This window comes from Callithrix jacchus, chromosome 22 (assembly GCF_049354715.1).
Source record: "Callithrix jacchus isolate 240 chromosome 22, calJac240_pri, whole genome shotgun sequence".
NCBI classification, from domain to species: Eukaryota; Metazoa; Chordata; class Mammalia; order Primates; family Cebidae; genus Callithrix; species Callithrix jacchus.
In genome coordinates this window covers 39,824,771-39,850,564 of record NC_133523.1, presented here as the reverse complement: position 1 = coordinate 39,850,564, position 25,794 = coordinate 39,824,771, and the positions used below count along the sequence as shown (strand labels likewise).

General features: G+C 52.4%; 2 protein-coding genes across 4 annotated transcripts; one reads left to right on the top strand and one right to left on the bottom strand.

Moving 5' to 3' along the window:
* The first annotated feature begins 687 nt into the window (after positions 1-687).
* SNRPD2 (small nuclear ribonucleoprotein D2 polypeptide) lies at positions 688-7,849 on the top strand. The gene is made up of 3 exons (XM_002762247.7): positions 688-739; positions 3,319-3,498; positions 7,572-7,849. Coding segments are annotated over exons 1-3 (357 nt in total). The 5' UTR covers positions 688-737; the 3' UTR covers positions 7,747-7,849.
* Positions 7,850-11,081: 3,232 nt separating this feature from the next.
* Positions 11,082-24,264, bottom strand: GIPR (gastric inhibitory polypeptide receptor). 3 transcript variants are annotated; one of them, XM_017968207.5, is made up of 14 exons: positions 24,195-24,264; positions 22,904-23,019; positions 21,781-21,880; positions 21,168-21,275; positions 20,318-20,421; positions 19,379-19,482; positions 18,728-18,872; positions 16,784-16,943; positions 16,507-16,567; positions 16,097-16,166; positions 15,885-15,973; positions 15,653-15,791; positions 13,600-13,641; positions 11,082-13,515 (listed from the first exon to the last, which is right to left on the bottom strand). In XM_017968207.5, exons 2-14 carry the CDS (start codon positions 22,973-22,975, stop codon positions 13,309-13,311), a joined length of 1,401 nt encoding a protein of 466 aa, XP_017823696.3. In that variant the 5' UTR covers positions 22,976-23,019; positions 24,195-24,264; the 3' UTR covers positions 11,082-13,308. The 3 variants fall into 3 exon arrangements, with proteins under 3 accessions (XP_017823696.3, XP_054106540.1, XP_078216282.1); XM_054250565.2 differs by having other exon boundaries at positions 15,885-16,166; XM_078360156.1 differs by having other exon boundaries at positions 11,082-13,641.
* Between the last annotated feature and the right edge of the window lie 1,530 nt (positions 24,265-25,794).

The following is a 25,794-nucleotide window of genomic DNA, read 5'->3' as shown; positions in this document are numbered from 1 at the left end:
GGAATCGATGGGCCAATGAGCAACAGCAGCGGCTGCACCAGCGCGCCCCAAAGCGAGCAGTGAAACCAATGAGAACTGTGGTCCTGAGGACACGCCTTCCAGCCGCCCTTGGGTATTAGGGTTGGTTCCCCTGAGAATTGCACGGCCCAAAAGGGAGCGCGAAAGGGGTAGGCTCCGCCTTAGCTGAGAAGCGAAAGCCAATGAGCAGCGTTTGATCGTGGAAAACATTCGCCTTCCCAGGCGCAGGTCTATGCCCCTCCCGGATGTAGGCACGGGATTGGTGGCGCAGGGTCGGAAAGATAAGTAGAAACGTCAATAACCCGTCCCAGAGGGAAGAGGGGCGGTGCCTATTTCCGAAGCGAGGAGCAGATTGGCTTCACGGAGGCCGCGCCCCCGAAGTCAAGGCTGGCGGGCATTTGGAAATAGCTTGTCATTTCCCTCCTTCAAGCTGTACCATTCTACAACAAAACGGTTTGAATCAGACTGCCTTTCCTTTTCTCTTCATTGTCATGAACCTCTGCCCAGTGTGGTTCCGACTTGCCTCGAACCCCTACCCGAGGCTTTTATTCCATCATTGTGCACCATTGGTGGGAAATGCTACGACCACGCCTCCACTTGCTGGTTGGCTTTGCGCATGCGCCACAGGAAGTGGGTCGCAGGAAGAGGAAGTCCCGCCTCTCTCTCCTCAGGCAGCAGCAACGCGGAGGAAACCGGAGTGAACCGAGAGCTTAGCCAACATGTGAGGCCGGGCTAAGGCATAGGCGGCGGGAATGTGGTTGAGGGTGGGAATTTGGCCGATTGAGGGTGGGAAGGGGTGAGCAGAGATGGGGGGCAGGGGCAAGATGTTTTAGGGATTGAGCGTCCTGCTTTTCTCCTGATGAGTTTGAAAACGTGCGTGCGGCCTTTGACGCGTCCTAAGTTCGGAGGAGGCGACAGCTTAATTAGATAACTCGCTGGGCCGGGCGCGGGGGCTCCTGCCTGTGATCCCAGCACTTTGGGAGGCCAAGGCAGGAGCATTGCTAGAACACAGGAGTTCGACACCAGCCTAGACAACATAGCGAGACCCCGTCTCTACAAAAAAAAATTTTTTTTAATTATGAAAAACATGTTTTAAAAGATAACAAGGTTGGGAGGGTTCCTATATAAATTGCTGTTAAGGGGCAGCAATTTTACGAATACTGGAAGAGGGAAGTTAGTACTTTTTTTTTTTTTTACCTTTTTTGAGACGGAGTCTTGCTGGAGTGCAGTGGAGCGAGCTCGGCTTACTGCAGCCTCCGCCTCCCGGTTCAAGCAATTCCCGTGCCTCAGCCTCCCAAGAATCTGGGACTACAGGCGTGCGCCACCATGCCCGGCTAATTATTTTATTTTTAGTAGAGACGAGTTTTCACCATGTTGGCCAGGATGGTCTTGATCTCCTGACCTCGTGATTCACCTGTCTTGGCCTCCCAAAGTGCTGGGATTACAGGCGCGAGCCACCGTGCTCTGCCAGAAGTGTGGACTTTTAGAAATAATGATTTGAGATAAGGGACTTATCCTGATCATTTGAGCTGGAGACGGGTATGTTTTAGATCTAATTCAAACCTTCTACAGATAACGAGTCATTGGCATGATTTTGTGCATTTATTAATTTAGCAAATATTACATTGAGTGCTTATGTAAAAGATGCTGCTTAAGCCACGTAGGATACATCAATGAATGAAACCCCCAGTCCCTAAGGGGAGAAAAAATCTCTCTCTCTTTTTTTTTTTGAAAGAGAGTCTTGTTCTGTCACTCAGGCTGGAGTGCAGTGGTGTAATCTTGTTTCACTGCAACCTCCACTTCAGGGTTGAAGCGATTCTCCTGCCTCAGCCTCCTGAGTAGCTACAGTTACAGGCGCCCGCCACCACTTCTGTATTTTTAGTAAAGAGCAGGTTTCACCATGTTGGCCAAGCTGGTCTGGAGCTCCTGACTGCAAATGATTCACCTGCCTCCACCTTCCAAAGTGCTGGGATTACAGGTGTGAACCTGTGAGCCTAGCTGGGGTTTTACTTTCTACACTGAGATGGGGGAGCCATGGGAGGGTTTTGTTTTGTTTGTTTGTACTTTGAGTAGAGACGGGTTTCACCGTGTTGGCCAGGCTGGTCTCAAACTCCAGATGCTAAGTGACCCACTGTCTCGGCCTCCTGAAGTGCTGGGATTACAGGCGTTAGCCACCACACCCGGACCCTTGGAGGGTTTTGAAGAGGGACATGTTATGATTTAGGTTTTAGCAAAACCCCTTCAGACCATTCTGGGGAGAACAGACTGTCGGGGAGCATAAGTAGAGGCAGAGAGACCAGAAAGATTCTAGGACAGAGATGATGGAGGCCATTTCCTACAGATTTAATATAGGATGTGAGGGAAAAGGAGGAATCAGGGTGACAGAGTTTTTGCCCAGAGAACTAGAAGTATAGAGTTACCGTCAAAGCAGATGGGGAACACTGTGGGTAGGGTAGGCTCGGGTGGTTGGGTGATCTGGATCTGTATCTGGGATATACACAGTTGAAAATGTCTGTTATGGCGGGCATGGTGGCTCATGCCTGTAATCCCAGCACTTTGGGAAGCCTAAGCACATGGATCACCTGAAGTCAGGAGTTTGAGACCAGCCTGGCCAACATGGCAAAACCCCGTCTCTACTAAAAATACAAAAAAATTAGCTTGGTGTGGTGGTGGTCACCTATAACCCTAGTTCAGGAGGCTGAGGCAAGAGAATCGCTTGAACCCAGGAGGTGGAGGTTGCATTGAGCTGAGATTGCAGCATTGCACTCCAGCCTGAGTGACAGCAGGTCTCTGTCTTTTAAAAAAAAAAAAAATGGCTGGCAGAGTGGTTAATGCCTGTAATCCCAGCACTTTGGGAGGCTGAGGTGGGAGGATCACCTGAGCTCACGAGTTTGAGACCAGCTTGGCCAACATGGTAAAACCCCATCTCTACGAAGAAAATACAAAAAGTAGCTGGGTGTGGTAGCAGAGATCTATAATCCCAGCTACTCTCGGGTGGGTGAGGCAGGAGAAATTGCTTGAACTTCAGGGGCGGAAGCTGAGATTCAGTTGTGGTGAGCTGAGATTGCGCCACTGCACTCCAGCCTGGGGAACAGAGCAAGGTTCCATCTCAAAAAAAAAAAGAGAGAAAGAAAAAGAAAATGTCTGTTAGGCATTCAGTTCATGATACCCAGAGATCAGGCTGAGCAGGAGGACGGGCATGCTGGGGCAAGACTGGGGAGACTTGAGGCCAAGGCCCTGACCACCCATTCTTACAGCTCCAGCTGCTCTCACTTATGGGTTTTGCTTTTGTCCATGCAGGAGCCTCCTCAACAAGCCCAAGAGTGAGATGACCCCAGAGGAGCTGCAGAAGCGAGAGGAGGAGGAATTTAACACAGGTCCACTCTCTGTGCTCACGCAGTCCGTCAAGAACAACACCCAAGTGCTCATCAACTGCCGCAACAATAAGAAACTCCTGGGCCGCGTGAAGGCCTTTGATAGGTGAGTGCTGAGTCCTGGGAGGTGTTCTGTGCAGGCCTGGAGAGGCTGTCCCAGCTCTAGTCTGAAGAGCCCAAAGACAGGTTTTTCAGAAGCCTGGGGTGTATGGCCAGGTGCAGCGGCTCACGTCTGTCATCCCAGCACTTTGGGAGGCCAAGGCAGGTGGATCACCTGAGGTCAGGAGTTCATGACCAGCCTGGTTAACATGGCAAAACCCCGTCTCTACTAAAAATTTAAAAGTTGGCTGGGGGTGGTGGTGTGTGCCTGTATTCACAGGTACTCGGGAGGCCAAGGCACGAGAATCACTTGAACCCAGGAGGTGGAAGTTGCAGTGAGCCCAAATTGCAGCACTGCACTCCAGCCTGGGTGACAGAGCGAGACTCTTATCTCATAAAAGAAAAGCCTGGGGTCTAAGCACCCTAAAACCCCAAGGTATGATTGTCTCTCAGCGCCCCTCTGGCTGTGCAGTATGGCGGTTATGGGCATATACGGGAAGCCAGCCTGCCTGGCTTCATGCCCCAGCTCTGCCTGTTAGCAGCCAAGTAACCTTCAGCAAGTGACTGTTTAGTTTATATAGTGGCAATCATCAGAGATGGTCTGTCTGAAGAGGCAACAGTGAACAGACTTGAATCAGAGGAGGGAGCAAGCTGGGGTCTGCATGTTTCAGCCAGTGAGAACAGCAGGTCATTTTTCCTCTCTGGGCTTCAGTTTCCTTATTTGAAATATGCATGCGCGCCTATAGTCCCAGCTACACAGAAGGCTGATGCATAAGGATGGCTTAAGCCTGGGAGGTGGAGGTTGCGGTGAACTGAGATCACGCCTCTGTACTCCAGCCTGGGCGCCAGAGTGAAGACTCCATCTAAAAAACAAAAAACAAAAAAAAAGAAAGAAAGAAAGAAAAAAAAACGAAATACATGCATCATCATACCCTTCATGAAACAATTGTGAGGATAAAGGATGTTATGCATGAAAAGCACTTGGCGCAGTTCCTGACACATAAATGCTCAGCAAGCACATAGCCTGCAGCCTTTCATTCATTAGCATTTGGGAAGTATGTTCCTCAACAGTGCGCTGAAGCTGAATTCAGGAACGTTTTTGCTACTAGCTATTCTGTGACCATCATCAAGTCTTTCACTCTGAGCCTCAGTTTCCTTTTAGCTCAGATGAGAATAAGAACAGCAGGAAGGCCGGGTGCGGCGCGGTGGCTCAAGCCTGTAATCCCAGCACTTTGGGAGGCTGAGGCGGGTGGATCATGAGGTCAAGAGATCGAGACCATCCTGGTCAACATGGTGAAACCCCGTCTCTACTAAAAATACAAAAAATTAGCTGGGCACGGTGGCACATGCCTGTAATCCCAGCTACTCAGGAGGCTGAGGCAGGAGAATTGCCTGAACCCAGGAGGCGGAGGTTGCGGTGAGCCGAGATCGCGCCATTGCACTCCAGCCTGGGTAACAAGAGCGAAACTCCACCAAAAAAAAAAAAAAAAAAACAGCAGGAAGTATGAAGCCCAGGAGGAAGAGAGACCTGGCTACGAACTTCCTCCCGCCATACTTGAGTTCCCACACTAGAGGCTTATTGTTCTTTGTTGTTGTTGTTGTTTGAGACACAATCTCACTCTGTCACTCAGACTGGATTGCAGTGTAACTATCATGGATCACGATGACCTTGACCTTCTGGCCTCAAATTTGCCTACCTCAGCCTCCTGGATGGCTGGGACTACAGGTGCACTCCTCCACACCTGGCTAATTGTTCTATTTTTCGTAGAGATGAGGTCTTGCTATCGTTCCCAGGCTGGCCTCAAACTAGTGAGCTCAAGCGATTCTCCCACCTCAGCATCCCAAAGTGCTGGGATTACAGGTGTGAGCTACCTGGCCTTATTCTTTTTTTTTTTTAAGTTGAATTTTCTTCTTCCTTTTTTTCTAGCTTCCTCCTCTGCCCCCATCTGCCTCCTACCTCTTCACCCCGCTAGCCTGTCATCCTAGCATATATCCTGCCACATTAGACCCACATGCACTGCAATCCATGCATTCACGCAATCCTGTGTGGTGTTAGTTAACAGCTTTATGAAGCTATAATTACCATGATATTCTAAAAGTGCTTTTAAAACAAAACCTGGCCAGGCATGGTAACTCACACCTGTAATCCCAGCACTTTGGGAAGCCAAGGCAGACAGATCACTTGAGGTCAGGAGTTGGAGACCAGCCTGGCCAACATGGTGGAACCCCATCTCTACTAAAAGTACAAAAGTTAGCTGGATGTGGTGGCGGGCACCTGTAATCCCAGCTACTCAGGAGGCTGAGGCATGAGAATCACTTAAAACCAGAAAGCAGAGGTTGCAATGAGCTGAGATTGTGCCACGGCACTCCAGCTTGGGTAACAGAGTAAGACTGTCTAAAAAAAAAAAATAATCATCTCCAACGGCCTTGTGAGGAAGGTACTGTGATTGTCTTCCTTCTTAAAGGAGGAGCAAAAAAAAAAAAAAAGAAAAGAAAAGGAGCAAACTAGACCAAGGTGGGTGGATCACCTGAGATCAGGAGTTCGAGACCAGCCTGGCCAACATGGCAAAACTCCGTCTCTACTAAAAATACAAAAATTAGCCAGGCATGGTGGTACACTTCTGTAATCGCAGCTACTCAGTAGGCTGAGGAAGGAGAATTGCTTGAACCCAGGTGTAGGGCTGAGGGCCCCACAGGGTCGTCGTGGTCAGCCTTATGCTGTGCTGAGGCGCAGGATCCGAGAAATAAGGAGACGGGACACAGAAGTACAAAGAAAACGCAGCTGGGTTTGGAGGGCCACACCACCTATAAGCGGAGTCAGGCGAGGCCCCAAATGTCCAGAAGCGTGAGTATTTATTGTGTATAGGTTAGGGGGCAGGGCAGTGAGTGAAATCATCTTTAAGGATAGTGATAGGGTCATGAGCAATAAAACATGGGGTCCACAGCAAGTGCCGTGTGCAGTAAGGGATCCACCCCCACTAGGTCACCAAGGCTTGCAGGTGGGCCGTGCACAGTGAAGAGAGTGCAGTATGCAATACTTCTATCTATGGGCAGACTACTTCTAAGAAGATTTATAGGAGGATGCTTTAAGTTACATAGCAGTGACTGAGCTGTCAAGGTTACCATCACCTTCTGGCAGCTTCCAATGAGTTCTATGGGAAGATGCTTTTCAAGCAACACAGTAGCAAGAGCTGATAAAGTTCATAGTCACCAAGGTAGATTGCCCGTCTGAGGGCAGCCTTCCACAAAAACTGGAGCAAGGTCCTACAACTCCTTTATCAGGAGGAGTGGCTCTCACCCCAAGCCTGCCAGACAGCAGGTATCTTTACGATACTGAATGCTGCCACCTGGGCCATGGATTCTTGTCCTGGCATAACTGTTTTTCCCTTAAATCATGCTCTGCACTGTGTCTGCTCTAGGCATTCCTCCGATTATAAGCTGCTTATTCCTTCATTCATGCTCTGTACTGTGTCCACTCCAGGCATTCCTCCGATTATGAACTAAGATATAATTATAGGTATATATGTAGGGAAATATTCTTTAGGCACTCATACTATCAACTATTATTATATGATTATATATAGAGGATTATATAAAGGGATTCTTCAAGCCCTAATTCTATAAAGTAATATATGATTATGTAAAGGATTATATAAAAGGAAATAGCTGAGTAGTAACACTATAAAGTGAGATATTCTTCAAGCCCTAACTGTGCCAGGGTTCTGCTTAGCTCTCATTCCTCGGTGCCTATATGGGGGTTACCCACACCCAGGAGGGAGGTGGAGGTTGCAGTGAACTGAAATTGCACCACTGCACTCCAGCCTGTGGGACAGGAGCAAGACTCCATCTCAAAAAAAAAAAAAAAAAAAAAAAATCAAGCTGTCACAGAGCGGTGCAGTCTTTTGCCTCAGCCTCAACCTAAGGACTGGCAGAGTTGGCCTGGGCAGCTTGGTCATCCTGGCCTAGCACCTGCACCCTTCCCCAAGCCATGTTGCTGGAGGAGGCGAGCAGCAAGCAGTAGGGCGGGCTGTCAGAGGCATTCCCTCACTCCCAGTGCCTCTCCTCCCTGTTCCCCACCAGGCACTGCAACATGGTGCTGGAGAACGTGAAGGAGATGTGGACTGAGGTACCCAAGAGCGGCAAGGGCAAGAAGAAGTCCAAGCCGGTCAACAAAGACCGCTACATCTCCAAGATGTTCCTGCGTGGGGACTCGGTCATCGTGGTCCTGCGGAATCCGCTTATCGCCGGCAAGTAGGAGCCACCTATCCCTGTCAGTCAACAGAACTCACTCCCCTGTCCTACAGAGACCGCTGCCGCTGATGTTGAGAATAATAAAGCTCTGTGTTTTTTTCTAGTGGTATCTGTTCCCAGAGCCTTGTGAGTGGGATGGCTTCAGGAGGGCTTGGGGGAGGCAGCTGGTATAGGACTGAATGCTGGGATCAGCACCCCTGAGCAAGGAGAGGCCCTGGCTCTGCACCATTGAGTTCTCTTTCCCCATCTGCAAAGCAAACAGGTTGGATGGAAATGAGCACCCAGTTGTGGTACTGGAGAATGTTTTAGCCCTCCTGCTTTAATCTTTCTGAGCATCATCTTCTCATTCTGTTGCTCCCTTCTGTGCCTCTCATAATGAGTTGGTCTCGCTTGATCAAAGTATCTTCTGGAGGCAGGCAGATCACCTGAGGTCAGAAATTCAAGACCAGCCTGGCTAACATGGTGAAATGCTGTCTCTACTAAAAATTGGCGAGGCGGGTGGAACACCTGAGGTCAGGAGTTCAAGACTAGCCTGGACAACATGACAAAACTCCGTCTCTACTAAAAATAAAAATTAGCCCAGTGTGGTGGCTCATGCCTGTAGTCCCAACTACTTGGAAGGCTGAGGCAAGATAACCGCTTGCGGTGATCTGAGATTGCGCTACTGTACTCCAGCCTGGGTGACAGAGCAAGACTCCATCCCAAAAAGTATATATGTGTGTCTCTTGGCCTTATTTTACATTTGTCCCTTCAGCAAACATCCCCCAAATGCCTCCTCTGTGCCCAGCCCTGTGTTGCAATGCAGGGGCACCAGGTACCCAAGAGCCCCAATCTACCCTCAAAGACAAGAGGATTAGACAGGTGATTTTAGCAGTCAGTACCGCCAGCACGGGGCTGAGGTGAGAGCATTGCTTCAGCCCGGAGAATGATTGTGAGGTTTAGACATATCTATAAGCTAAATCTATATCTATAAACTAAATAGCTAAGAAAGAGAAAAAAGGACCAGGCATGGTGGCTCACGCCTGTAATCCCAGCACTTTGGGAGGCCTAGGCAGATGGATCAGCTGAACTCAGGAGTTTGAGACCAGCCTGGCCAACATGGTGAAACCTTGTCTCTACTAAAAATACAAAATTAGCCAGGTGTGGTGGTGCACCCCTGTGTTCCCAGCTACTTGGGAGGCTGAAGCAGGAAAATAGCTTAAAACCAGAAGACAGGTTGCACGAGCCCAGAACTTACACTGCACTCCAGCTGGGGCAACAGAATGAGACTCTCTCTCAATAAAAAAGAGAAAAGAAAGCTCTCAGTAGCTAAATACTGCTGGTGATCCTGACTAACACTTGCTGAGCTTTTTATGTGCCAGGCCAGGCTTAGCGCTTTTCAAACGTCCCAACAGCTCTGGGGTGGGCCTGTTAATTTATTATCCCCTTTTCCAGAAGAGGGAACTGAGACACAGAGAAATGATGTCACTTCCCAGGAGCAACCAGCCAGGAAGTGGTGATGCTGTGATTTAAACTCACCTCCCCAGCCTGTAGCTTCACTCCTGAGCTCTGCTGCCGCTCGTATTCAACTTTATTGCCCTTGAGAGGAATTCTCTGACAAATACTGGGAGACAGATGGAGGTTCGAAAGGGAGGCATTGAGTATTGGGGGGATTAAGGATGTTCCCTGTGTTGCTCTGACACACTCATTGTGTGCTCCCTGTATCTTTGGGTTTTTTCTTTTTTGGTTTTGAGACAGTCTCATTCTGTCTGCCAAGCTGGAGTGCAACAGCACAATCATGGCTCACTGTAGCCTTGACTTCCCAGGCTCAAGTGATCCTCTTGCTGTCCTTTTGTAGAGGTAGGATTTTGCTTGTTACCCACGCTGGTCTTAAAACTCCTGGGCTCAAGTGATTCTCCCACCTCAGCCTCCCAGAGTACTGGGATTACAGGTGTGAGCCACTATGCCTGGCCCTCCGCCCCGTATCTTTGTCTCTGCCTGTGTCTCTGTCCTCTGGATATAGGCAAGCATCGGAAGGATGCAAGAGTTAGCAGGCCTAAGGTCAGTGCACACTCAGTGAGATGTGTGGCCTGCTCTGAGCTGTGAAAGGCACATCCTAGGGCCAGGCTTGGTGGTTCATGCCTGTAATCCCAGCACTTTGGGAGGCCGAGGCCGGCAGATCACGAAGTCAAGAGATGGACACCATCCTGGTAAACATGGTGAAACCTGGTCTCTACTAAAAATACAAAAATCAGCTGGGCATGGTGGTGCATGCTTGTAGTCCCAGCTGCTCAGAAGGCTGAGGCAGGAGAATCGCTTGAACCCGGGAGGCAGAAGTTGCAGTGAGCCAAGATGGCGCCACTGCACTCCAGTCTGGCAACAGAGCGAGATTCCATATCAAAAAAAGACAAGGAAGGGAGGGAGGCAGAGAGAGAGGGCCTGAGAGCATTGTGGCAGAGCTGGGGCCCTGCAGCAGTGAGAGGCCTGATATACAGAAGGCAATGCGTTGTGGGTTATAAAGGTGTATATTTACTATGTTAATTGCAGACCATCTGTGGGGTGGATACTAGAGCTATCCCATTTTATAGCTAAGATCGTTGAGGCCAAGAGAGGGTAAGCAACTTGCTCACGGTCACCCAGTTAGGAAAGAATGGTACTATTTTCAAACACAGGGAGCCAGGTTCTCACAAACAGTCTTACCTCTTGGGTAGCAAGATGGAGCTCCAGTACCCTAACTTTATAGAAAGTTGGGGCAATGGTGCTGTCACAGGCGGTCACCTGGGGTTTGGTTCTGATACAGGAAGCAGCACAGCCCTGGAGTCACAGTCCGGGTGCCGATCCTGCCTGCCTTCCCCAGTTGTTGACTTGTACTTATTGAGAAATAGAACTTGGTTTCCCCACCTTGCAGGCTGGCACCAAAGATTCCAGTCCTGGTGGCTCCGCTCAGCTGGTCTGAATTTCCTTCCTCACCTCCTGCCCCCCAGGCTTTCTATTGCTCCCGCCTTCAGAGGGTGAAATGAAAGCAGAGGCAGCAGGAATAGCCCTTTGCAAACTGGCCCAGTGTTGCCCACATACCAGCGCCAGGCAGGGTCCTAATTGTAACTCGTGGGCGTGTCAGGTGACGCTAGGATGCAGGTACCATCTGTTTGTATGACTGGCATAGATCACATGTAACATGGCCACTTGGGGACTCAGGCAGGGGGGACAGTGGCAGTGGGTGTCCCGTTTTCTTGTAGCAACACATGGATAAATTGGAGCAAAGCCACCACGGACCCCTATGCCACCAGGCAGCCTGCCTTGGTCATTTCCCTTTGTGACATGTCCAAGAAGATGCTTCTACCCAAGAAAGAAAAAAAGCTACTGTTTTATACTTTATTTACAAGGGCGGTGTCCTAAGGCGTGTCCCACCCCATGAGAATCCACAAGGTGGGGGGAAGGGGAAGGGGACAGCAGTGGGAAGGGGAGGAGGGCAGCAAGGCCACAAGCTTGAGGCTGAGTTCAGCTTTGGGGCACATATGTCCAGGGAAAATGCTCAGAAACACCCACACAGTTTGCGTATGGGTAGGGGGAGGATTTAGGGCTGAGGGTCTTGTGGGTGTATATACAGGTGGTCCAGCCACGGTGAGACTGTCAGCATGCCCCCTCATTCTCCCAGGTCCCACGGGCCGCCATTGTCAGGACGGTGGGGATATGCGTCCTCACTCTGCAGCCAGTACTGACCCTGGCTACTCTGGAAGTAAGGTTTCAGCTGCAAGGCCTGCCTTGCTTCACCTGTGCTCCTGTCCACACCAAATCCCCCTCTTGGACCCAGTGCCTCTCATGTTACTATCTCCGGCTCGCCCCTCTCCTGAGAGCCCCAGACCCTTACACTCAGTGTCCTGTCCTGCAGTATCTTACAAACACCGCCGGTCTAACATTTCCAAAGAGCACACATAGTTCTCCCCACCCCAAACCCAGTCTCCCTGTCTTTCCTCTCTCCACCATCCCAAACCAAGGAGTGCTCTGCTGCTGTGTCCTCACGTGATCCATCATGAAATCCTCTCATCTCTACCTTTGAAACAGCTTCAAATCTGACTGCATACCCTTCAGTGCCTCCATCCTGGTCCAGCCACCGTCACTTCCCACCTGCAGTCCCCCTCCTTGCTGGGCTCCAGCTTCCACCCCTACCCCTGATAATCTGTCCCACTACAGTGCAGACAAGAGGGCTCTGTTTAAAACAGCCCATTAGGGCCAGGTGCAGTGGCTCATGCCTATAATCCCAGCAATTTGGGAGGCTGAGGCAGGCAGATCACTTGAGGTCAGGGGTTTGAGACCAGCCTGGCTAACGGGGAAACCCCATCTCTACTGAAAATACAAAAATTAGCCAGGCGTGGTGGTGGGTACCTGTAATCCCAGATACTCAGAGGCTTGAACATGGGAGGTGGGGGGCTGCAGTGAGCCAGGATCGCACCACTGTACTCCACACTAAGTGACAGAGTGAGACTCTGTCACAAAAGGAAAAAAAGAAAAAACATTATTTGGAGCCAGGCACAGTGGCTCACACCTATAATCCCAGCACTTTGGGAGACCTATGTGGTAGGATTGCTTGAGCCAGGAATTCAAGACCGACCTGGGTAACAGTGAGATCCTGTCCAATTTTTAAAAAAATAAAGGCCTGGTGACTCACACTTGTAATCCCAGCACTTTGGGAGGCCGAGGTGAGTGGATCATGAGGTCAGGAGTTCGAGACCAAGCCTGGACAGCATGGTGAAACCCCATCTCTACTAAAAAATTAGTTGGGCATGGTGGTGTGTGCCAGTAATCCCAGCTACTTGGCAGGCTGAGCAGGAGAATTTCTTGAACCTGGGAGGTGGAGGTTTGCAGTGAGCCAATATTGGGTCATGGCACTCCAGCCTGGGTGAAGGGGTGAGACTCTGTCTCAGACAAAATAATAATTAAAATAAAATAAAAGGCCGGCCGCGGTGGCTCACGCCTGTAATCCCAGCACTTTGGGAGGCCGAGGTGGGTAGATCACCTGAGGTCAGGAGTTCAAGACCAGCCCGGCCATCAGGGTGAAACCCCATCTTAAAAAATAAATAAATAAATAAAATATTACCTCCAAGAGACACTCCTAAGAATATCCAGTGCATCTGAAATAAAATCCCAACTTGTGTGCCCCTTGCCCACTTCTCTCTCCCCATCTGTTGGCTCTGACTTAATTCTACTCCAGCCGAGGCTGGGCACCTTCCTGCCCTAGAGCCTTCACATATGCTGTTGCTTCAGCCTAGAATCCCGTTCTCCACCTCTTCCCAAAGTGATCTCCTTCACCTCTTTCTGGCGTGGCTTAAATGTCACCTCCTTGGAGAGGGCCTCCCAGACCCCTCTAGGCCCCCTTCTCACTTCCCTTCATAACCATGCCACAGCATGTGTGGAACTCGGTGTTTTGTGTTCACGGTCTGTTTTCCCCATTAAGTTGTCATCTCCAGGAGGGCAGGGACCTTTTTTCCGTTTCCTTCACCGTTCCCCCAGCGTCCTCCATACTGGGCCTGGCACGCAGTAGGCACTCAATCAATCCGTGCTAACTGAACAGATACAGGGATCCGGCCCCCTAGCAGTAACTTTCTAACACCCGGCTGGCCTCATTCCTGGGCCCTGGGAGGGTCCCCAAGGACAAGGCGCGGCCGGTAGGAACCTCTATGGGGCCGGAGCCGGAGCGCAGGGCCCGGGAGACGCACTCCGGGAGGTGGCGCTGCTCCTCGCCCAGGCTGCGTCGCAGGCGGCAGTGGTGCCAGCCACGGCGGATCTCCGACTGCACCTGCGATACGGTGGTGCTCAGAGGCGGCGCCGTACCCCCGCGCGGCCACCAGAGGGCGCGGGAGGCGGTCGGGGCTCTTCCTACCTCCTTGTTGATGAAGCAGTAGAGGACGCTGACCAGGAAGCCCTGTCAGAGGAGGCGCGGGTGCGGGTGGTGTTACATCTCTGGTGGGGGTAGGACGGTAACCGCCTCCGCTCCACCCCGTTTTTGTTTTTAAGAGTCGGAATCAGGCTCTTGTTGCCCAGGCTGCAGTGCAGTGGCGTGACCTCGGCAAACCTCCACCTCCCGGGTTCAAGTGATTCTTCTGCCTCATCCTCCTGAGTAGCTGGGATTACAGGCTCCTGCCATCACGCCCGGCTAATTTTTTTTTTTTTTTTTAGTAGAGACAGCATTTTACCATATTGGTCAGGCTGGTCTTGAACCCCAATCTCAGGTGATCTGCCTGCCTCGGCCTCCCAAAGTGCTGGTATTACAGGAGTGAGCCACAGTGCCTGGCCTATATGCCTATCTGTAGTGTGTTTAGCATGTGTCTCTCCGACTGGAGGGTAGGGTTCTTGACTGTATCCCTGTGATAAGCCTGTAAGAGTGCTTAGTATATATACATGCTCAGTAATTTTTTGCTGAATTTAATGAATGAACAGCTTTGTTCAGTGAGACTGTTATTGTCCACACTTTAGAGATGAGAAAACTGAAGTCGAATTAGGTAGAGCAGGTTGGGGACTCAGGTAAGCCAAGCAAGTGCAGGGTGGGCCTTCAATTTTGGAATAAATCTTTCCTTAGATTCTGCACGTTGGCACCTCACCTCTCCCTCCCCTCAACCCCAAGTTGAAGACCACACAGCTAGCAAACAGCTAGAAAGTGACAGAACCGGCCGGGCGTGGTGGCTCACGCCTATAATCCCAGCACTTTGGGAGGCCGAGGCGGGTGGATCACGAGGTCAAGAGATCGAGACCATCCTGGTCAACGAGGTGAAACCCCATCTCTACTAAAAATACAAAAATTAGCTGGGCATGGTGGTGCACGCCTGTAGTCCCAGCTACTCGGGAGGCTGAGGCAGGAGAATTGCTTGAACCCAGGAGGCAGAGGTTGCGGTGAGCCGAGATTGTGCCATTGCACTCCAATCTGGGTAACAACAGCGAAACTCGGTCTCAAAAAAAAAGAAAGAAAGAAGAAAGAAAGAAAGAAAGAAAGAAAGAAAGAAAGAAAGAAGGAAGGAAGGAAGGAAGGAAGGAAGGAAGGAAGGAAGGAAGGAAGAAAGTGACAGAACCTGAATTTGGTCCCAGCTGTGTCCAACCTCAAAGCCCTCACTCTTCACTAGGAGACAGCACTGCTGGGCCCGCCAGTCTCCTGTCCCCATCTGGTCCCTGCTTCCCATAGCCAGAACAGCCCTAGCACAGTATTTTGTGTTGAATGAATTAATGGGCTGGGCACAATGCCTTATGCCTTTAATCCCAACACTTTGGGAGGCTGAGGCAGGGGGATCACCTGAGGTCAGGAGTCGGAGACTACTAGCCTGGCCAACATGGTGAAACCCAGTCTCTACTAAAAACACAAAAATAGCCTGGCATGGTGGCAGATGCCTGTAATCCTAGCTATCGGGAGGCTGAGGTAGGAGAATCACTTGAACCTAGGAAGTAGAGGTTGCAGTGAGCCGAGATCGTGCCACTGCACTCCAGCCTGGGTGACAGAGCAACAAAGACTCTGTCTCAAAAAAAAAGCCAGGCGCAGTGGCTCATGCCTGTAATCCTACGCTTTTGGGAGGCTGAGACAGGTGGATCACCTGAGGTTGGGAATTTGAGGCCAGTCTGACCAACATGGAGAAACCCCATCTCTACTAAAAATACAAAATTAGCCAGGCGTGGTGGTGCATGCCTGTAATCCCGGCTACTTGGGAGGTTGAGGCAGGAGAATCGCTTGAACCCCAGAGGCGGAGGTTGCAGTGAGCCGAGATCGCACCATTGCACTGCAGCCTGGGCAACAAGAGCGAAACTCCGTCTCAAAAAAAATGAATGAATGAACAAACTAAATCCCATCTTCACACCCCATTCAGTGGCTTCATCTGAAAACGACTGCAGTTCTCGAGCCCTTCTGGGGAGGAGGCCATAGGTGGTGGAGCCTCTGTACCCCGCCTGAGCACCTGGAAGGAGCTGAGGAAGATCTCAAAGCCGAGCTTGGCGAAGCGCAGGGCTCCCTGGGCCTGTTCCTCGGTCACGGGAGCAAACACCACCTCGTGGACACCCAGTAGGGGCACCAGCGTTAGCGTGGAGCGAGCCAGCCTGGGGAGAGAGACAGCAGTGATCCCGCACGCAGTCCTGGTTTCCCATCTCGTACCCGGCCCCTTCCCCTCGGACCTCACCGCACGCCCTCACCTCAGCCGGTAATCCCGGCAGCGCATTTGCCTTGTCCTCAGCTTGGACAGGAGTATACCAAGAATGCGGATAAAAATGAGGAAATTAATCTGTGGGGAGAGATAGGGGCTGAGCCAGCCACGATCCCGTTCTGGAGGGGCAGGAGGTGGCACCCCACTTCCCAGAATGGGAAATCCCTGAGGACAGCCTGGTGGAGGTGGGACCAATCCTACCAAGATGGTCATGAGAATGGGGGTCCGTATGATCCACCAAATGGCCTTGACTTCATTGCGCTCCCAGCACCTGGGGAAGGCGGGGTAGAGCTAAGAGAAAAACCTCTAGGTTCACCGGATCACCAAGCTCATTTGCTCGCTAGGCCCGGCCCACTGCACTTGAGAACACACACACACACACACACACATTCCCTAGGGTCCCACCCATTACGATCCAGGTCCCACTCCCTCCCCTTGCCGGTTGCCCTCGAACACAGCCTTTCCTAGCTCCCCATTCCTTTGGACCCCCGCCCACGTCCCCCCAGCACCGAATAGCCTTCCGACCCTGCCTACGTTTCCATCACAACCCCGCCCATATCCCTCAAAGCCACGCCCACCTCCCAGGCCCCGCCCCCGCCCCTGCAACTCACTGCGTGTTCTCGTACAGGTACCTGACGATCACCCAGGGAATGACGAAAAGCGCGGGGGCCCCTGTGCAGACCCCGACCCCGCCCCCCCACCCCGCCGCAGCTGTCAGAGCGCGTAGGGGCCACGCCAGGCCCAAGACCCGCGGAATTCCTCTGTCGGGGGTTGGGGAGGCGGAAGCCTACAGACGGGGAGGAGACCCCCAGAGGCCAAACAGCTGGGCAGTTGGGGGAGCCGAGGAGAGGCGCGCTGGGTTGGGCGGGGGACGGGGTCGGGGCTCACCCCAGCCGAGGAGCAGGTAGCAGCGGAAGTGGCCCCCCTCGGAGCCGCCCACGAGCACCAGGAGACTGTGCAGGTAGACTCCCTCCACCAACAGCCACGTGTAGTTGGCACCCACGCAGTACTGGGTCACGATCTGAGCCGTGCGGCAGGCAGCGAGGGCCTAGGAAGCGGCCAGACCGGTAGACGGGTAGTCAGCGCTGCCTGGGTGTCTCCCCCAACCTTGATCACCCTCCACCCCATCTCTTGCCATCAAAGGTTCTTCCATCTGCGTCCCCAGTGTATGGTATCTGTGATTGGTTTCTCTCACCCTATTGCCTTTCCCTATATGGACTCTCCCACTCTGAACCCCTTAACAGTTGGTATCTGGCCAGGCGCAGTGTCTCACGTCTGTAATCACAGCACTAGGAGGCCAAGGCGGGCAGATCATCTGAAGGCAGGAGGTGGAGACCAGCCTGGCCAACATGGCAAAACCCCGTGTCTAGTAAAAATACAAAAATTAGCTGGGCGTCGGCCGGATGCAGTGGCTCACACCTGTAACCCAGCACTTTGAGAGGCAGCCTTAAGGCCTTTCACCTGAGGTTAAGAGTTCAAGACCAACCTGGCCAATATGGTGAAACCCTATCTCTACTAAAAATACAAAAAAATTAACTAGGTTTAAACCTCCAACTCCCCGGTTTAAACAATTCTCCTGTCTCAGCCTCCTGAGTAGCTGAGACTACAGGTGCATACCACCACGCCTGGCTAATTTTTCTATTTTTAGTAGAGATGGGGTTTCACCATATTGGTCAAGCTGATCTTGATCTCTTGACCTCATGATCTACCTGCCTTGGCCTCCCAAAATGCTGGGATTACAGTCACCATGCCTGGCCCTTCTTCTTCTTCTTTTGTTTTTTTGAGACAGGCTCTCAATCTTTTGCTGGATTGCACTGGCACCATCACAGCATCACAGCTCACTGCAGCCTCGACCTCCTGGACTCAAGTGATCCTGTTTTCTCAGCCTCTCAAGTAGCTGAGACTACAGGCACAGGCTGCCATGCCCTGCTAATTTCTGTATTTCTTTTGTAGAGATGGGGTTTAGCTATGCTGCCCAGTCTGGTCTCGAACAAGTGACCCGCCCACCTCAACCTCCCAAAGTTCTGGGATTACAGGTTTGAGCCACCCCCTGGCCATGATATGGCTTCCTTTTTTGTTTTTTGAGATGGAGTCTCGCACTGTCGCTGGGGCTGGAGTGAGTGCAGTGGCACAGTCTCAGCTCACTGTAACCTCTGCCTCCTGAGTTCAAGCAATTCTGCCTCGGCCTCCCGAGTAGCTGGGATTACAGGCCTGTGCCACCATGCCCAGCTAATTTTTTGTGTTTTTAGTAGAGACAGCGTTTCATTATGATGGCCAGGCTGGTCTCCAACTCCTGACCTCAGATGATCCACCCATCTTGGCCTCCCAAAGTGCTGGGATTGCAGGCATGAGCCACTGCCCGGCCACACTATGGCTTCTTAACAATTGGTAGGGTCCAGCTTGCGACCAGATAGTTCTTGCCATGTCTGCTCCCAGCCTCGAGTCTCTCCCACCCTGTCTCCTAGTAACAAACTGGCACCTACCACATCCTGCACCAGTTACTTTCTCCCATCCTGCCATGCCTCACCTCCAGCAGGTGGATCCTCTCATTGGTGAAAAAGTCCAATGATGGGTGAGATAATGAGGGAGAGGAATGGAAAATTCCATCACTGGGGTGATAGACTGGGAGATTTCAATGATGATGGAGGCTGAGTTGGGAGGGTCTCTCTCCAGATATGTCTTGGGGGGAGGGATCAAGACACATGTCGAGAGGGATCCTCCCAACTCTGATAAACTGTTGAGAGTGTATGAGGCAGGAAGTAGACTGAGAACTTCCTGGTCCCATCAGGGAAGCGAGATTCCCATGTGGAGGAACGGAAGGAGGATACCCACCTGGTTCCACAGTGCAGGGGCCTGGTCCCCAGGGTAGGGGCCGGGTTGAGGCAGTAGACGATCTCGGCTGAGAATAGCCGCCGCTCGCAGCATGAAAGACGCAAACAGGTTGATGTGGATGTAGTTTCTAGTGCAATGCAGCCGCCTAGGGGATTTGGAAGGCAGTTTGGGAGCCCCTGGAGAGCTGTATTCAGCCACACGGAGCTCTATTTCATTTTTTTAAACAGGGTCTCACTCTGTCACCCAGGCTGGAGTGCAGTGGCACAATCAGGGCTCACTGCAGCCTCAACCTGGGCTCAAGCCATCCTCCCGTCTCAGCACCCCACTGTAGCTGGGACCACAAGTGCACCACCACCATGCCCAGCTAACTTTTTATTTTTCATAGAGACAGGGTTTCACTATGTTGCCCAGGCTGGTCTCAAATTCCTGGGCTCAAGAGATCCTCCTGCCTTGGCCTCCCACAGTACTGGGATTAAGGCGTCAGCCCCTGCGCCCCGCCACACAGAAGTCCTTTAGCCACCCCCACTGTGCTCCTCATAGAAACACCAGTGGCTGCTTGGAGCTGCTGGAACCTGATCACCCCGTTTTACTAGACAAACTGACCCACTTCTCAGTGGTCCCTGCCGCCACCACTCAGGGTTAAGGTCCCACCTGAACAAAGTCAAGATGAGCAGGGCTAGCAGCAGTGTGGTGAGAGACAGGGAGTAGCCGACAGTGTACATGACCTGTAGCCGCTCCAAGATGAGCCTTTGGTCCTGGGGGGGGCAAGAAGCAGAGAAGAACAAGACTTGGCTCTTCCCCCGGGTCCAGAGAGAAATTGGAAGGACCTCAGCTCTTTGTTTCTGCCCAGACACCCTATTTTCTCTTGGGGAACTGCTGACTCTTATTTGAGAAGGGCTGAACCCAAGCTACTCAGCGTACCTCAAGTGGTCCACCCGCCTTGGCTACCCAAAGTGCTGGGATTACAGGAGTGAGCCTCTGCACCCAGTCAAATTAGAAAAAAAAAAATTAAGTAGAAATTTAAAAGTTGAATGACTGCCTGAATTATTTCCTTTCTTCCTTCCTTCCCTCATTCCCTCCCTCCTTCCTTTCTTCCTTCCTTCCCTCTCTCCCTCCCTCCTTCCTTTCTTTCTCTCTTCCTTCCTTTCTTTTCTTTCTTTTTTTGAGGCAAAGTCTCATTCTGTCACCCAGATGGGAGTGTAGAGATGTGATTAGGACTTATTGCAGTCTCTACTTCCCAGGCTTAAGTGATCCTCTTGCTTCATTTTTTGATTTTTTTCTAGAGATGAGGTTTTGCTATGTTGTATAGACTGGTCTCGAACTCCTGGGCTCAAGCAATCTTCTCGCCTTGGCTTTCTGAAGTGCTGGGATTCCAGTTGTGAGCCACAGCACCCGGCCATCTCATTCTTTTCCATCACAGAAGCCAATACATCTTTCTCTCTCTCTTTGAAGCAAGTCTGAGTTGAGTTTCTGTCACTTCTGTTTAGAACTTAGAGTTCTAAACAGTCCATGGGATTTCAGGCCCTGCCTTAGCTACTGCCTTTCCATCCCTCCCTGGACTCCTAACCTGAAGCCCTCACCTCCTCTTACCAGAAAGGCCTCATTCTTGTCTGGGTTCTCACATTGTGTATGATCTCTCCAAAGTCCCCACTGGCCATCACTGCCACACTGGCGGAGGACGACACCTTCAGCCACTGTGGGGAAATAAGAGAGGGGATTAAGGTACACAGAGAGAAATACAGAAAAACAAGCTGTGAGACAGTAGCAGAGAGGGGGAGAGCCGAAGTGATGATGATGATGGTGATGACGATGATAAATCAACCCTTATATGGCATGTTATGTATATTAATTTGATATTCATACAAGCCCATAAAATTGATAATATCCTTAACCCAGTTTTACACTTGGGAGAATTGAGATACAAAAAGTTAAGGCCGGGTGCGGTGGCTCAGCCTGTAATCCCAGCACTTTGGGAAGCCGAGGCCGGTGGATCACTTGAGGTCAGGAGTTCAAGACCAGCCTGGCAACATGGTGAAACCCCGTCTCTACTGAAAATACAAAAAAAAATTAGCCGGGTGTGGTGGCTCTGCGCCTGTAATCCCGGTTTCTCAGGAAGCTGAGACTGGAGAATCACTTGAACCGGGAGGCGGAGGTTTTGGTGAGCCGAGATGGCGCCACTGCACTCCAGCCCATGAGATAGAGCGAGACTCCGTCTCTAAATAAATAAATAGAGATAGGGAGACAGAGAAGTTGCGTTGTGTGAGAGAGGCCGGGTTGGACAGACGGGAGAAACCCAGCCTGCCGTCTGGGATAGGAGTAGGGCAAAGAGGAGCAGGAGAGGGATGCAGGTGAGCTGTGGGACCCGGATGTAGGTGTCTCGGGGCAAAGGTTAGCAGTTGTTTGTGTCTAGGGAGGGCTCCAGGCCCAGGCAGCACCTCACCGTGGCGGTACCAGGGCAGGTACCAGGGGCAGGACGCACGGGCAGTGGCGTTAGGTGCAGCATAGTCCCAGCAGACGTACATATCGAAGGACCCGTTACAGGAGAGGCCTGGGGGTGGGCAGGGGGGCCAGGTGCCCAGTGGACCCGCTGCGCAGTGGGCCAGGGCTTCCCGGCCCGCCACAGTCCAAGCCCGGGTCTAGCCCCGCCCACTCGGAGTGCATGTTGTCCCGGGTTGGCCACAAGCCCCTCCCACTAGCCTCAAAGCCACGCCCCCTCCCAGCCCCACTCGAGGCTCCTCCCACCAAACAAGTCACCGCCCCAGATCTTCCCACGCGGAGGGGCCCTACCCAGTCTCCATCCCAAACCACATCCCCTTCAAGGTCCATTTTAGTACAGGTCCCACCCAAGGCTCCTTCCATTTCAAGCTTCTTCCGAGGCTGCCCCTCGGAACCGTGGTCCCGCTCCAGTTCCCACAGCGCCCAGGTCAGCCCCCGGGCCTCTCCAGCCCACAGCACCCGAGATTTCTTCTTCACCTGTCAGCCCGAAGCCCCCCTCTAAGCCTACCCCTTTCAGCTTTGGGTCCTCCCTGCGTCCCCAGCCCTCTTGGTCACACCTGAGGGCGGTTCCGCGGCTGCCAGGGTCTCCTGGCACTCCTTGCGGTACCGTTTCCAGCGCTGGTATAGCTCCCCCGCCGTCTGCCTCTCGGAGCCTGTCTAGGAAAAGAAAGAAGGGAGGACCCCCCAGACCGACCCCCGCCCCCGGGCTGCTTGGCCATGTGAGCCAGAAGCACCCCAGAGAGACTTCGAGGGGCTGTCCAGTTTTGCTCGGGAGTCTTGGGTGGTTTGGAACCAAGTTTCAAGTCTTGGGGCCTGGAAGCCACCGAATGGAGTGGCTATGGGAGACTGAAAACCTTCAAGAAAACTGGGGAAGGGGTGGCTGAAATTATCAGGAGGATTTGTTGGGGGAAGAAAAGGAAGTGGAAACAATCATCAAAACTTGAATCTGGGCCCCGACGTGGTGGCTCATGCCTGTAATCCCAGTACTTTGGGAGGCCGAGGTGGGTGGATCACTTGAGGCCAGGAGTTCGAGACCAGCCTGGCCAACATGGTGAGACCCCCGTCTCTACTAAAAATGCAAAAATTAGCTGGGCGTGGTGGTGGTGGCAGGCTCCTGTAGTCCCAACTACTCAGGAGGCTGAGGCCGGATAATCACTTGAACCCAGGAGATGGAGGCTGTAGTGAGCTGAGATGGCACCACTGCACCCTAGCCTGGGTGACAGAGTGAGACTCTGTCTCAAAAACAAAAAAGAAAACAAAACCCCACAACTTGAATCTGGGCAAGTGGGGCAGTCTTGAAACTCTCCTTGTGCTTTATTTTTTTATTTCTCTGAGATAGTCACACTCTTGTCACCCAGTCTGGAGTGCAGTGGTGTGATCTTGGCTCACTGCAACCTCTGCCTCCTGGGCTCAAACGATTCTCCTGCCTCCGCTTCCCCAGTAGCTGGGACTACAGGTGCGTGCCACTACACCTGGCTAATTTTTAAATTTTTAGTAGAGATGGGGTTTCACCATGTTGACCAGGCTGGTCTTAAACTCCTGACCTCAAGTGATCCACCTGCCTCGGCCTCCCAAGGTGCTGGGATTACAGGTATGAGCCCTAATTAGGGAAGCCCTAAAACCAACCATCCCCAGACTTCCCTCCAAGCCTGGAGCTCCTCTGGCTCCTCGGGTCCTCACCTCCGCCCTCCGTAGCAGCAGCCCCCACAGCAAGAGCCGCAGCAGCAGCTGCAGGGTAGGAGAGGTAGTCATCGGGAGGGTGATGAAGGGTCTGGTTGGCGCAGGGTCGATCAGGCCTGGAGGGTCCCAGGGCAGGGTGAGCGCCTCAGCCTTCCGCCCTCTGACTCCATCCCCAGCGTCACCCAGCCTCAGGGATTTACATATGCAGACTCCCAGGCAGCTCGTCCCCCCATCATTCCCTCACACCCCCTAACCCCCCCCAACAACTCCCAGGTGTGATGATCTGGGGGGAGGGAGAGGCATGCGGAGTGGGTGGGACTCGGTGGTGGGCAGGGCCCCTTAAGTGACTCCCAGGCCGCCCTTGACGGTTGCTCGGGCAGCGAAGGTGGAAGGGGGGTGTTTGCTGAGCGGGCGGTTGCCCTAGAGCTACGCTGGGCGGAAGCGTCAGTGTCACCGGGAGTCTGGACCTACAGACTCCTGGGAACCCAGGGACTGCCTTGGAGAAGAGAGAGTAGAAACCATCAGCCTAGCCCCCTTTTATATGGGGGACTGAAAAACTCGAAGATTTTCAGTTCCTCCTAGTGGGGTGCTTGAAACGACCACCTGAGTTCCCCAGCCTGGTGGAGAACTTGAAATGCCTTTCCAGGTTCCCTCTCCAAGCCCAAAGGGTTTTGTAGCACAGATAGGAAGCCAACCTTATAAAACTTTCCCCGGTGGGGGCAGATAAAGCCCAAGGAAGTGGGACAAGCCTTTCCCAGCACCCAAATACTCAGGGACGGGAAAGGCGACAGATCCGGGGTTAGGTGTGTGCAGATGCCTGGAAAGCCGTCTATGTAACGCCCACCGCCCACCACCCACCCACCCACCCACCCGTGCCCCCGCAACTCCACGTAGAGAAAGAGGGAAGCAGAGAGGATCTCAGATCCAACCCCAGACAACGGCGTCACAGACACAAGCGACAGAAATATAAAGACCGAGAGGCACAGAGACTGAGGGACAGAATGAGATCCCCGGACAGAGACCAGAGACCAAGAAACAGAGAGACACAGATGTGGGCTAGAAGACAAAGAGGAGGGAGAGAAGTGCAGGGAGACAGCAAGGGGGAAAAAGGGTATCTCAGCTCAGCAGAGATGAAGACACACAGAGACATCAAGAGACAGAGATGAGCAGAGACTGTGGTGGGCACAGAGACAGAGACAAAGGCAGGGCAGAGAAGCAGAGGAGGAGAGTCCCAGAGACTTGAGGGGTGGAGGGGGGCAGGAGGAATGGGCTGGGACTGGGGAGCCCTCACCTGTCCCCAGTCCTGCTCCTGGTCCCTTGCTCCCGCAGCCCCTGCCACCGCTGCCTCCACTGTCTCATCTGGGCTCCGGGAGAGGTGACAGGCGCAGGCAGCCCGGGGTGGTGGGAGGGGGCGGGGCCAAGGCGGACGGGGAACGGAAGTGGGGAGCTCTGGGGCAGAGAGCTGAGCAGGGGGCAGTCATCAAGGTCATGAGGGAGGGCAGTTACTGAATTGTTCTTATCGTCCTGAGGACCCCTGTACCAAGTGTGCACAATCTCTCATGCTGTCCCACCCACAGGTCCCCCCCACCCAGTCACTCATTCCCAGAGCCTCACTCACTCAATCAAAACATGCAGTGTCACACAATCCCATAGGCTGAGCCGTGGAGAGGCACAGTCACAGAATCTCACAAACTGTTACTCACACAGCCGCAAGTTCAGTCACAGCCCTACAGTCCCATGGTCACACCCAGAGAGCCACAGCTCCTCACTCACAGGCAGACAGTCATCCATAGTGACACAGCCACATGCCCAGGGCCATGGACTCCCACACACAGTCACACTCACAGTGTCCCAAGTTCCAACAACACTCGATCACACGCAGATTCGCGCAGCCACTGAGTTTCGTCACAAACACTGTTGCCCTGCTAGCCTGTGAGACCTGAGAGGGCAGAGCCAGGACATCTGGGTCACCACTGGGTCCCCAGAATCATTCAGAGCAGGGGTTCAAGGAAGAATGGTCATGAAATAAATATGTGTAGTATGCAGTTGTCTGGTTACTCGCAGACATATCATTTTGTTTTGTATTTTTTGAGACAGAATCTCTCTCTGTCGCCCAGGCTGGAGTGCAGTGGCACAATCTCAGCTCACTGAAACCTCTGCCTCCCAGGTTCAAGCGATTTTCCTGCATCTCAAGCGATTTTCCTGCATCAGCTTCCTGAGCAGCAGGGACCACAGGTGTGTGCCACCACACCCAGGTAATTTTTGTATTTTTGGTTGAGACAGGGTTTCACTGTGTTGCCCAAGCTAGTCTGGGCAAGATGAGGAAACCTCCTGACCTCAGGTATCCACCTGCCTCGGCCTCCCAAAATGCTGTGATTATAGGCCACAGCCACTGCATCCGGCCCATACAATCCTTTTTTAATTAAATTAATTTATTTATTTACAAGAGTGGAGGGCACTGGCACAATTATAGCTCACTAGAGCCTCCACTTCCTGGGCTCAAGGGATCCTTCCACCTCAGCCTCTCCAGTAGCTGAGATTACAGGCATGAGGCACCCTGCCCGGCTAATTTTTTTGGTATTTTTAGTAGAGATGGGGTTTCACCATGTTGACCAGGGTGTTCTCCAATTCCTGGCTTCAGATGATCCTCCTGCCTTGGCCTCCCAGAGGGCTGGGATTACAGGCATGAGCCACCATGCCCCACCCATTTAAAAAAAAATGTCTATATCATACAATCTTTTTTTTTTTTTTAGAGATAGAGTCTTGCTCTGTCTCCAGGCTGGAGTGCAGAGGTGTGATCTTGGCTCACTGCAAAATCTGCCTCCCAGGTTCAAGTGATTCTCCTGCCTCAGCCTCCCAAGTAGCTGGGATTACAGGTGCCCGCCACCAGG